The 13,246-nt window shown below is 45.1% G+C and overlaps 1 protein-coding gene across 1 annotated transcript in view; it reads right to left on the reverse strand.

Annotated features, from left to right (window-relative positions):
* The window catches only part of SEMA5B (semaphorin 5B), an 848,743-nt gene that overhangs the window by 115,277 nt on the left and 720,220 nt on the right, over positions 1 to 13,246 (reverse strand). Inside the window, exon 15 of the mRNA XM_086957072.1 lies at positions 7,628 to 7,771. Coding sequence (XP_086813198.1) covers positions 7,628 to 7,771 — 144 coding nt within the window. The remainder of the gene's footprint in view (positions 1 to 7,627; positions 7,772 to 13,246) is intronic.

Consider the following 13,246-nt stretch of genomic DNA (forward strand, 5'->3'; position numbering starts at 1 on the left):
GCTTCCGTTTGACTGCTAGGAATGAGGCCCTTTGTCTTTAGACTTCTTGAGTAAAATCAGGAAAGATCATGATCATGGCATTCTCAATTTGCAAGACCGGCCCTTCTCTGGCCCGGCGAAGTATGAAGTCTCTGTCGCGGTAATGCAGTAGTCGCATCACTATGGGCCTTGGAGGCGCACCTGGCTTGGGCGGTTTGGCAGGGACCTGGTACACCCGCTCGATTTTTTTTTTTAAAAACCGTTTTTATTGCAGGAAACACAGTCCACATCATATTCTTACAACACTCCTTGTCCTCCGACGCGGGTGCGCCTCTCTCATATCCCACGTATTATGTACACAGCCATTAAGCCCACAACCCGGAGGTCGGGCGGCGTCAATCAGTGGATCCCCCTTCTTGATTTCCTTTGAATATGGTTGTTATGCTTGCCAGGAGTTCCGCATCCCACTTTTAACATTTTCGCCCCTCCCACCCCTGCCTCCAACTGTCCCTCAACCCCCTCCGCCCCAACTCCCCCCCCCTCCTCCCCCAACCTTCCCGCCCCCCCGAGTGCTTTTCCCCTGCGCCTGAGCTCTGCGTTGGTATACGTGTATGTGTACTATCAGGAGTGACTGATGTCCTATTGGGAATGTGCTCCCGGTGTGTGTTGGGGGGCTACATCGCTTGATTCAGAGAGTCTCTCCTTCTCCTCCACTGTGCTGTCCCGCAAAGATTGCACTAGCATCTCTCATTCCATGGCCGCCTCCATTGCTTTGTCGTCCGACCTGCGGCGGGCTAACTGGTATCTGAGTGTACTTTCACTCGCTGCCCACTTAAGCATCTCATTAGTCCACCTTCTGGGCGTCGGGCAGTTTTTCGATTTCCAGTTTCTTGTCAGTTCTCTTTTAGCTAAGGTCAAGCCCATGTCTACAAATTTGCTCGAGATCCTGTTTTTGGGTGTATGCGGAAACCAGTGCAGCACGCCTACCGCCTTGGTGGTGCACCCGCTCGATGGCAAAGAACGGGGATAGTCCCTCCTGCGCAACTTCGGTTTTCAACCACCCTTCAAAGAACGTTACTGCATCCTTTCCTTCTGCCCGTTCCGGAACCCCAACCAGGCGGAGGATATTGCGGCGGGACCTCCCTTCACTTTCCTCCGCCCGCAATTCTACGATCCGCACCTTTCCCTCCATTTGGTTTAAGGATGTCTGGAGGGTCGAGATAGTAGTTGGCAGTCCCTCGAGGGCCTGCTCAGTTTCCTTGACTCGATCATTGAGTTTTTTGTGGTCGTCTTTCAGGAGAGTCAAATCAGTGCCTATAGCATCTATTTTTGACTCCAGTGCTTCCTTAGAGGTGGTTATGGCTTGCGTGAGATCTGCCAGTGTAGATTCTCTAGAGGATGTAATGGCTTGCATAATGTCCTGCAAAGTAGGCCCTTCTGTGCGCCTTGTGGTATGTTGGTCATGCTGGTCCTCTTCATCGTCCGTGTGGAAGGAGGGCGGGCCCTTCTTCTTTCCTCCATACGCCCCATCGCCAGGTAATAACAGATCTCTTCAAAAGTCAAGAGGCGCTGCCTCCTAGTGGAGCGTTGGTATTACAGTAAGTGAGGAATCTACCACAGCCCGCGGCTCCCCAAGCAGCCCAAGGCGCTCCGCCCAGAGGTGTCCACCGTATAGCGCCCCGGCCCGGCAGCAATCAACGGGCACCAGGCCTGGATTACCAGTGTTTTGGCCCTGCAGCAGTGCTCGATGGTGGGGAGCACCAGACAGCTCACAAACGGTCAGGGGCCTCTTCTCAGCGCTCAAGGGAGGAGAAGGCTCAATGCCCATGCCCTGGATCAGGTGGGACGTGTCTGCCCACCAAGGCCTCCCCACTCCCCGGGAGTGTTAGCGCCCCTTGCAGGTTGTTCTGGGCCCTCCTTCGGATTCCTGGGACCCGTTTAGGGTTTGCCCAAGTCTATGACCGCAAAAGAGAAATACGTCAGCCCGGCTCCACTATGACCAGATCGCTTGGGCGAAGTATGTGTGCCCGGCGTCAGGGAGCACCCTCAGTTCGCAAGAGCCGGGGGGGGCTCCTCACCCAGTCCAACCACCGCCGTCCAAGCCTGTGCGATCTGCTACTCGCTCTCCCGCCCAGGCCGTCTCTTCAGGGCACAGGCCTCACGATGTCAGCTCGCTCTCCCAGCTAGCGCCTTCATGCGCCGGACCTCCTGTACGTTTTCACAATGCCCTCCAGGAGCAGGGCCAGGAAAGTCTATCCCGCTCTCCGCCCGGGATCATTACAGGGGCCCGCCATGGACGCCATTCATCACCGTTATGTCTTAGGGAGGTGTTGGTATGCCTCATTTACAGCCCCCAGTCTCCCAGTGTTTGTGTGGGGCCCAGGGGACTCACCAACACGTCCGCAGTTTTCAGCTCCGGTCGCCGACTCCTAGATGCGCTCTCTCCAGTTGCCGTCACCAGGGCCAGGCGGCACTCGACTCTGCTCGTCCGTCGCTGTGCTGGCGTCTGGCCGCCACCGGTAGTGGTCCGGTAGAAGCTCGGAGCGTCAGGCGGCGAAGCGGGCAAATGCCGGCCAGGCTCTCCCAGTCCCAAATCGCCGAGGATTACTAGTAACAAGCTGGCAGGCTGCCAGTGTGAGGTGGGCAGGCCGCCCGATATGCGCCAGCCCCCGCTCCACTCTCCAAGGGCCGTGCAGCTGTTCTTGCAGGTGCCGTCCCTGGGCGGCTGCTGCAGGTCTCCGTGAGTGGCCAAACTGCCGATCTCTTACTTCAGGGCACCGCTGGTCCTCTTCTGCCAGTGTCTTCAGCGCCAGACCCCATGAAGTCGCCGCCCCCCAATCGCGGTTCCTAGGCAGCCGTTAGTGTGTCACCAGAGTTCTTAGGCGCGGGCCGCCATTTTGAGCAGATCGAGGTCAGCCTGTAATGGTTTGATTTCTGCTCGAGCCGTCGTCGCTAGTGGGCTCCGCATGTGGTCCAGTGGGGCACCAGGGCTTCTGCCACTTGGTGCTGTGCCAGGAATCTCCGTTTCTGGTCAGGATATATGCAAACACAGGGAGGTCGCAGACGGAGCTCACGGGTCCGCTGCCTCCAGCATCGGCGTCAAGCCACACCCCTCTGATGATGAGACGTCTGATAGCACCATGAAAAGTTGGGCCAGAGAATAAATGACTCATTATGGTACACCAGCCAATGAGCAAGTGGAGAAGCCGGTAGGTACAGTCAACCCCTTCCGGGTTTAACATATACTTGATTTCGGCCAGTGATGCACGGGTCAGGAGCTCAGCCCAAGAGCTATCTCATGATAAATAGGAAACTTGGCCAAGGTAGTGGGGACAGCTCCATATACAACTTTGCAATTACAATGGAAACTAGATTAGGTCTAGGTCTAGTTCTTGAAATGTTGAGGTTTCTTATCATTTTACAGGTGCATGAAGTGAATGGAATGGAAAACTGCACTTCCCAATATGCTGTGTTACAGTCCTACATTTCGACTGAGTGAGTTTAGATTGCAACACTTTTCTTGACATACATTGATGAGGGAGGGGAACTATGGAAGTCCCTCTCTTTGTCTGCTGAGAAGAAGGTTTCATACTGTAATGAGGGCCCCTACTTCTTTTCCCAGTTAGCAGAAAAAACGTCTGCTGTCCCCAAAACCTTGGGAAGCTCTTGTGTGTCCTTCTAGCCAGCATGAATCTGTGTTGGTATCATGGGAAGTAGGTGGAGTTTTTGGTGAAGGTTTTGAGTACGTGGAAGGAAAGAGGCACCCATTCGACAAAGTAATCTGTTTCCTAGCTCTCTAGATCCAGTGAACGGAGCAGGTTGATACTAGCAGCATTGCCTTTGGATTGGAGGTTCCAGATAGTTTGTGTCCCAGAGTGTGGTAGAGTCATGTGCAGCTCCTTGAAACCCTCAGACGTTGTCCCATAATATCAACTAACTGGAGGTGCCCTTTCTGTTGGTCAATACTGCCTTATAAGTACATGATGTTGAGAACAAGCTTCAGTAGATGAAGGTCAGAGGAAAAGAAGGTATGAAAGGGCAATGTGTGACAGCTGCCAAGAAGACAGAGAATCAATGAATTACTGAATTTATATAGCAGACTCTGTGATGGCTGGGGACTGTCAGAAGTAAAAAACCCTTACAGGCTACATAAAGCCTCAAGGAGTATTCATAGACTGACGTCGGTACGCAACAATGGTACCAACATCCATAAAGTTACTAATCTCAATTTTATGATTCCTAAGGTGGACTGGTGTTATGAAGTACAGGGCCAGATGGGACACCAAAATCAACCCTTGCAAAAATGCAGCTCCATACTGCTAGAGGCCACGATTAGTATAGGGCCATTGGGCATGGTTGGACCTTGGCAGCCCATCCTGCTCCGGAAGCAGCCCCCTAGAGTGCAGCCCACTATGGAAACACTGGAGTAAGAGAACGTCCTGTCAGGCCCTGAAGAAGTTAATTGAAAGCTAAGGACTCTGCCACCAGCCATTAGGATGCTCAATTAGCCTGAAAGAAGCAGTAATGTGCAAACCATTCAAAGTGAAACTTGGAGGTAAGAGAACATGTGAATTGCTGCTCATGGAGATAATTTTTAAATAAATACCTACACAAGCAGTATCCACCCTTTGAAAACGTATATCAGAGCTGCTTAAAGTAGAAAATGTACACACTAGTGTGAGCATGAAAAATGCATGTTTGGTTGTCATCAGGGCCGGAACAGGCCTTTCATTCCACTGGGCATTTCCCCGGTTGGCTGGAGACCCTAGAGGAAATGTTTTTAGACAAGGAGCCACTCCTGGTGTCCATGTCACTTATCAGCTTTCAAGGGTTAATTGCAGCAGGCACAAGGAGGCTTTAAGAGAAGGAGAGAGAAAGCGAGGAAGAAGCTATAGAGAAAACGATCAAAGAGGGACAAAAGAGAGAGAATGGATGGAAAGGAAGAGAGATTGTTTGAGGTGATGAAGGCGGCGGGCTGGTTCGAGCATTTTTTTGCTGGAGCTGCTTTTGGTTCCTCAGTCCAGCCCTGGTCATCACAATAACAGAAGGTAGTTGCTTAGCGGGAGTAGTAGGGGGGGGGACCTGGGCTGGAGGGGCCAGGAACTGGGGCGAACGGTAATGAAATTTGATGGCAGAGTCGCAGTTAGCTGTTTTTGTTTTTGTTCTTGTTCTATTGCACATGGTTATCATCTGGGGTTGGTATGGTGGCACAAGCTTGTCCCTTCCCCTGTAGAGAGGTGGAGAAGGTTAACTCCTGTTTATCAACGAGAAGGCATACTTGGGCGCTCATATCCTGTCCACGAACTCTGAGCATGAACTGACACAGCGCTCTTGATGGATCGTGTTGTTGATGTATTGCCGCCCATGAGGAATGGAAGACGTGCTTTGATTGTACAGATGTGCTTAATGTGTTTTTGCATCTATAAATGCCAATAAAAAGATTTAACAAAAAAAAATGGAAGGCAGTTGCTGTGTGACGGACAGAATGCATAACGTTCCCGCTTGCCACAAATATTAACAATTACCTGTATTTTTAACATCAATCACGCCTAGTGGGAAGAATTGTATTGTTCAGATGGACTCTTTTGTGTCTGGCGGAGGAGTTAAATGCACTAGTTCATGCTCTTGAAACCAAGCTAGGCAAACAGTTTTTTTTAACAAAGTTCGTCAGGACACAAAATTTAGCAACATGCAAAAATGGAGCGATTTGATTTTGCGCAATTGTTGCTGTTTATAGAGAAAGGAATGGCAGAGATATACAATCCACATCAATCCAAACTGAGTTTTCACTCCTGTTCGAAAATGTATGCAGTAGCGCGGTCCCTGCTCACCGATAGCTTTTAAGACATCTCATCATCGGTATGCAGCGCTACATACATTTAACTGCAAATCAATGCAAATTAATTTACTCTGGTATCAAATGTCTATTATGGGATTAAGCTTGAGACCCGAGCCTGCTCTGTCCATCTTTAGGTAACCTGCAGAAGGGAAGCATCCTGAATTTGCTCCTACAATCGTTCAGGTAATGTTACTTGAAAAATGAGCAAAATAGGTTTCTCATTATTTCCTAATTTTGTAAACTGCGAAAACTGAGGAATGTCTGATTAGGTACATTTTGTCCATTTCGAGCCTTTATCAAATACAATTACGGATTCCCATTCAGACCTCCAGAATACATGGCCAGGCACTCACTCCTTCCCAAGCAACACAATCCAGACATACCATTTGACATTTTCATCCCTGCCAACTCGCAGGGTGCCACAGTGTGACACACGATATGGTCTCCCATCAGAACAATTGCAATCTAGTGACTGAGTCAGTTTTGCTCAACACCAACTAACATTAGTAATTTTCCAGATTAGATGGCTCAAGGGAACAAGGGAAAAACGGCCACTCACATCCCCAAAAATCCTCTGTAAACAAAGAATGCAACAAGATAAATGTTGTCCTCGAGCACAGATCAACAGTTATCAATAGTTTCAGAGAAAAAAGAAGAACCAAATTAAAGTCTTTCTCTTTCACAGTTCTTTAAACAGTTCCTTTTTATTTTCTTTTTTCTTTTTTCTTTCTCTTCAAATTATCAGAAGATCGCCATTTCACAGGTACACCAATGTCATTCCAAGTTGTTATCTATTACTCATGTAGTACTATATCATTAGATTCAATTAATCTGTATATGTTGTAATCTATATCCTCCATCAATGCACTCAAGATTATAATCTCGGAACCCAAATTGATGATGAAGGGAGTACTCTCCCGGACATAATTTTATTATTCCCTTTGAAATTCTTGATCTGTGGAGTCAAACTGAGTGATTGAGCGTATTGATGGAGGATATAGATTACCACATATACAGATTAATTGAATCTAATGAGTAATAGATAACAACTTGGAATGACATTGGTGTACCTGTGAAAGAAATTCTCTTATGCCCTGAAGAAGTCATCGGGTGATTGCTTCCCGTGACGTAACACGTGTTGGCATTGCTTCTGTTTTATTGGCTACATTTTGTGTGAACTGATTGAATCATGAAAATTGAAATGGCGATCTTCTGATAATTTGAAGAGAAAGAAAAAGAAAAAAGATAATAAAAAGGAACTGTTTAAAGAACTGTGAAAAAGAAAGACTTTAATTTGGTGGTTCTTTTTTCTCTGAAACTATTGATAACTGTTGATCTGTGCTCGGGGACAACATTTATCTGGTCTCCCATCACACGTCTCCCAGCGAGGAGCGGATATCACACTGTGGCAGGGAAAACGAGCTGAAAACCACAGCGTACAGTGGATTTTCTGCTCGTTTTCTGAGGCTTTGGACTGCTGACGTCCATTAAGGGTTGTGAAAACACCCCAGGACATCGGCACCAGCCTCAGCATGCTTTTTCTCTGGTTTTGGAGGAGGGTGATTGGGGGCAGGGGCAAACGTGCCTCTCAGGCACTTTGCGGCACAAGGCCACGCCCCTCCAAGGCCCGTCACACCTCACAATGTGAAATTTCTGTCTTAGTTGGCAGGTATGCATTCTGTTGCACAACCTAAATGAACTGAGCTCTGACAGGTACACAACACAGCCTTGGAGCATTGGTAACACATGCAGCCTTAAAGACAACCATAAAACAGAAATATGGTTGTGTAAAGTCCAGGGATCTCTTACCGTTCCTCCCTGCTCTGTCCCACGCAGACTCTGCCCCCAAACTGTGGGGCCGGGTTACTGCAAGATCGCTGTCGCACCTGGAAGCCGATACCGCAACTTGTGCTACACTGAGCCCAGGATGACCAGGATGTCCAAGCTCCGTTCCTTTGGGAGAAAATGGAAGTGTGTAATGTTTAGCCATCAAGATCTCTGAGCAGTGGTGCTTTCTAGTACAGCAAGATGAAGTGACGCGGACTAGTGAGAAATGTTGTGCTGCTATGTCGGACAGGGCTAGTAAGTCTTACAATCAGCAATGGCAAATGGGGCATTTAAACTGCAGCTACCATTCCCTGTCCGCTACATATTTTCATGGGTTGCACACAAAATCTAATCTTTGAATTTTGGGAAATTTGCACAAAGTGTATTTGGGAAACAAATAACTTGGCACTTACATCAGCCATGTGAAAATCCCAAATTTACCCTGAATAGTATATGGATCACTTTTCTACAGGAAAACATTTAATTCTAGATATGCCTCGAATGAACTACTGTTTGGCCCCTTATTTCTAGCTAATAGTGAAGATGCATTTCTAAAGCACGGATGGGTGATAATACCAGATGAGGTCTAAGGAATGCATCACACATTTTGGAAGTTTAGATTTTTTATGAACTAACATCACAGATTGACTGAAGACCTACTTTCATTCCTGTTACCTCATAGGATTCTTTGAAACATGTAGCAATGTCCGCTAATGTTGTTGCTGGTGACATGTACATTGCGCTTAAATGGTGGTCACCTTCCTGAAAAGATTGTATGTCGTTTTCCAGTTTACAGAACAGGTGAGTCCTACAGCAGAGTTCTGGAGTGGTGTTTAGCAACATGCAGAAAGGAAGATCTCTTCTACCATCAGCTATCTCTAAAAGGGATGCTCGATAGCTTTTGTATACCACCCAAAAATAAAAAAGCGATAATAATTGTAGTGTACACCTATAACCAAACGTGACGTAACACAGGTTGACTGTACTTGTGACCACTAACACCTGAACGATAATTTTCTGTGTCCACTTGGTTTAATTTATTTGACTTACGACACAAATTCTCTAGGCACTCATTTGGAAAATTGTAAATTACATATTCAAGATGCAGAGTCGGGTAGTATCTGGAAATATCATTGATTAATGACCTAACCATTGTACCCTTGAACTGTATATCAATTAAAATGGAGTTAAATACATGGGAATCGCTGCTTTAAAACCACAATACTTTCCAATGCAAAATCTTAGAAAAATTTAAACTTTTGTACTGGATGAAGCCCTCCATGTTGCTATGTTATGTGAGACACATTTTTCCAATATTAGAACTCAAATTCCCATGATGCAATCCTTCTTGGAATTGAACTAATTAGTCTTTAACACTGTTTCACTGGAACTGTTGGGTGAAAGTTCCACACTCCAGTTTTGGTCATCCGCCGCTTTCAATTCAGGAACTACCAGGGAGAAAAAGAGGACTCGAGATATCTCAATGGATTACAAAATACTTACATATGTAAATAATTAATAATGTTGGTGCTTTGCTGATATTAGCATATCCAATCAAACAATTTACACTAGTGGTCCACAATGCAAATTCCCTAGTGTCTAAAAACTCTAGAAATTCACAAACGTCAGCGGTCCAAATTTGGTACTCACACCCTAACATGATAATTGTTATCAGGAACTAAATTAAAAAATATCTTTGCCCTTAGTGCTAGGAAAATAGGTTGCATTTAAACACCAAGTATCTCTGCTGATCATACTAAGAATGAAAAAAACCTTGTCTGAGGACAAGATGCTAGCGAGACAAGAGATCCCCACCAAAGGTCCTCGCTAACAAATAATTAACTATAGCCAGATTTCTTGCTTCTCCAATAACTCTTAACATAAGCCCTGAGCACTATGGGCTCATTATATAGTGAAATCTAAATCATAATCTATCTTTGAATGTAAGGTATCTTTCATCCAGTGCATTATATACACACTACGCTATTGATAAAGCCCTGGACACATAATAAAGTGAACATTGCATTATTTCATATTGTGGTGGTTTTAACTAATCCACCTATAGAGGCAAAGGAAAATGAGTTGCTTATTCTCTTCCACATCCAACCCACTACTCTTGGGTATTTCCAACACTTGTTCTGAAGACAATTCTAAGACTGTGTGGTAGATGAGACTAAGCAGCTTATAATGCTACGAGTAGCCTCGGAATGCACTAGTCCAACAAAATGTCTACTCAAGGGAGCGGTCTTGGTTTGATTATCCTATCATTTTCTGTTCATAAATAACTAGCACAAAATTGTATTTCACCTTCGAAACGTTTAATAGCTATCAAAAAAAGTTTTACTTCCATTCAAGAGTGTAAACACTACACAGTTGCACCAAAGTAATAGGGATCTCAGATTAAACAGAAATAGCCCCTCTACTGAATTTAAGCGGGAAATCGATGGGTGAGGGCACTACTTTTGCAACGCAACACCACAGCCTCTGGAATGCTCAACATATCCTTCATAGCACACCCAAACTACATGATCTTCAAAATAGCTCTAAAATTTTTTTCCTAAACAAGCTTTTCAGTTCAGTTCAGTTAGTCTTTATTCGATAGTTCACGTTCATAAAAGACACAATACATGCATAACAGTGTCATAAAAAAACAGTTAAAACCCTATATACATACATTTAATACAGAATTAAACACACATATCGAAGTCCTAACTTGACAGCAATAATTAAAATAGAATTTATTGGAAATGATATTTCCTACGTTCAATCTCTAGAAGGGAGCCAGTTGGATTAAGCCAGACTGGCACTGAAATTAATTCCTCAGCATCCGACAATTTTTTCCTCCTCAGAGTCCAGGACCAACTCCAGAATTTCGCTACAGCAATAACAATATCTGCACGCGTATTCGTTGTCAGGATACGCATAACCATAATACAAGATCTAGTGCCAAGATAGGAACATAGAGGCTTCAGCCACCTAGAGCTTTGGCCTTTGAAAGCAGGACATACAAAGAGAACGTGGGTTACTGTCTCTTCCTGAATATGGCAAAAAGGACAATTGGCATTCATGGGCATTTTCCATTTAGCAACGAAGGATTTTAGAGGAAGGGAACCCACTCGGAATTGATGGAATAGTTTCCTATCATTTTTCTTTGTAATCAAATTCCAGTATTGTTCTGCTTTCGATGCAAACTTATGATCTAGGAAGATGCCTGTGAGCGAGGTACTATACACCGCTGACAGGGTTTTTCTTGTGACCATGTCCCAATAGAGGGTTTTAAAATCTTTTTTGTTGAGAAAAATGTTTCCAATTGGATCATCCCACAATTGTCCAAGCCCCATTTCCCTTAAATGGTGCTTGATCTTCTCCAACCATTTGATTTTCGAGGATAGATCAGCACTCCTGATGTGCTCTCGTATGCGATGCCAATTCAGGGGTGGTCCAGAACCTCCTCCTGTAGGCTAGGGGTCTGAAGCCTGCAACCTCATCTAGAGAAGTGCAGCCCAAATCTATGAGTAAAGGCTTCATAGGTGTTGATTGAGGGAGAACAGTCAGGGATCTCGAAAACATGTTTTGCGATTGTACCAGGGGTAAAAGATTTTCGAACCCCCAGAGTTCAGCACCATAAATGATGGAAGCTTTAATTTTCCCATTATAGATATCTACTGCTGATATATAGATTTTGTATGGGACAATCAATGTTCCTTTAGTAGGGCGCCAGCCAGTTGGTTGTGCCTTAAGACTATGACATCTAAATGGGAGGCCCAGTGCATCTTCCTACCCATAGTTACCCCTAAGTAGGTGAAAGTATCAGTCTGTTCCAATAATATATTGTTCAATGCTACCCTACCCTTGACACATTTGTGCCTATGCAATATCATGAACTTTGTTTTGTCAGTGTTTACCATGAGCTCATGGTCATTGCAAAAAACTAAAAAACAGTCAAGGGCACGTTGCAGACCCGACTGAGTTTTAGATAAAATTAACGTATCGTCCGCTAACATTAATATACGTACCCTTGAACCAGCAAGAGATGGTGCATTGGTAGGAAAATCAGAATATTATGTACTCACCTTGTTTATGAATAGGGAAAATAGGGTAGGGGCAAGGACACACCATTGCCACACTCCCTTATTAACTGGGAAAGGATCGGTTAATTCACCCTGCTGCCCCCACATAACTTGAGCGTAATTTGCATTGTGCAAGCTTTTCACTTAAACTAGGTAATACTGGATAGAAATTACACTGTCTTGTACCGACTCTTACTGCACAAGTCCATGCCATACTACTCATTATCTGAACTTTATTACCTACCTGTTCCTTTTTTCTCTCCTTCCACCTCCATTCCAGGCCCATACTCAATATACCTCTTCATCTGAATCAAACACAGATGGACCATTCGCCTTGTGTACGTATTTATCCAGTATCACCAGTGGCACATTTTCAAACCATCACACAAACATTCCCAGTGTTTGGGTTAAGTTAATTTAAGAACTCTGAGGTTAGTGCACTACGACATACTTTGTGCGGCGATACATCTTATGTTATATTTTGTAAACGTCTTCAGTCCTATGTGTTTCTCTATTACATTTTAAAAAATAGAGTTTCAAAGTCAACAATTACTCTTCAACAGTTTTTCTGGAACCATTGGGCAAGCCCTCATTGGAGCCTCCATGAGCACAAACGAAGGAAGAATACATCAAAATCAGATGACTTATCAAGTTTCCATCAAATATATCTATTTGCCATAATTTCATATGCATTGATTTTTTTAATTATTATGCCAATATGCCACTTTACAGCCACTTTGCAGTGTCATGCTTATGACCACAAATCAGAAGTGCAAGCTCTAGTGATCCCCAGATTAGACTATGGGAGTGCAACCCTATGGAGGTTGCAGAGATCCAGTGTGGCCCCACAACGGGCATCCCCAACTCGGCTGCAAGGCTCATCACTGGATCCAAAAGTAACAACCACATCACTCCTGATCTGATGGCTCTAAACAGGCTCCCTTATGAGGCAAGAATACAGATGAAAATGGCTTGCATGACAAATAAAGCCTTGCACTTCAAGACACCTGTAGGAAGGTGGATACCTGACTATGGTTACTCCAGATTTTTTGCCTTGTGTTTAGCTGGTTTTCGACTTAGTTGGCTTGGTTCCCTGCTAATCAGGGCCCCAGGCTATCTGCTCTCTCCTTAAAATGGATTCCATGTACCCTAGGTGCATAACTAAATTGGCTTGGGTCACCTTATCAGCCCCAGTACAGAGCACTATAGGTGCCCAGGGCAAAGGTGCATCCAAGGCCTACCAGGGGCTGCAGCATATCTTTTGCCACCCCTGGCTGGCTATCCACAATTGACACAACTGGCTGATCACTCAGCTGGGGCAAGTTGGTGTAATCACCTCTTGCTTAGATATAGTATACCTATATCTAAACCTATATATGGACACATATAAACCTATAAGTCACTCCTATGTAAGGCCTTAACAATCCTGGAGGCAGAGTGCTTGGTTTTATGTGAGATGGTGCTCTAGCATGAGCTGAGCCTGTCTGCAGCTGTCGGGACCAATTCCCTAAACTGTTCCGGGATAATGCCA

Source organism: Lissotriton vulgaris, chromosome 2_1, assembly GCF_964263255.1.
Source record: "Lissotriton vulgaris chromosome 2_1, aLisVul1.2, whole genome shotgun sequence".
Taxonomy (NCBI): Eukaryota; Metazoa; Chordata; class Amphibia; order Caudata; family Salamandridae; genus Lissotriton; species Lissotriton vulgaris.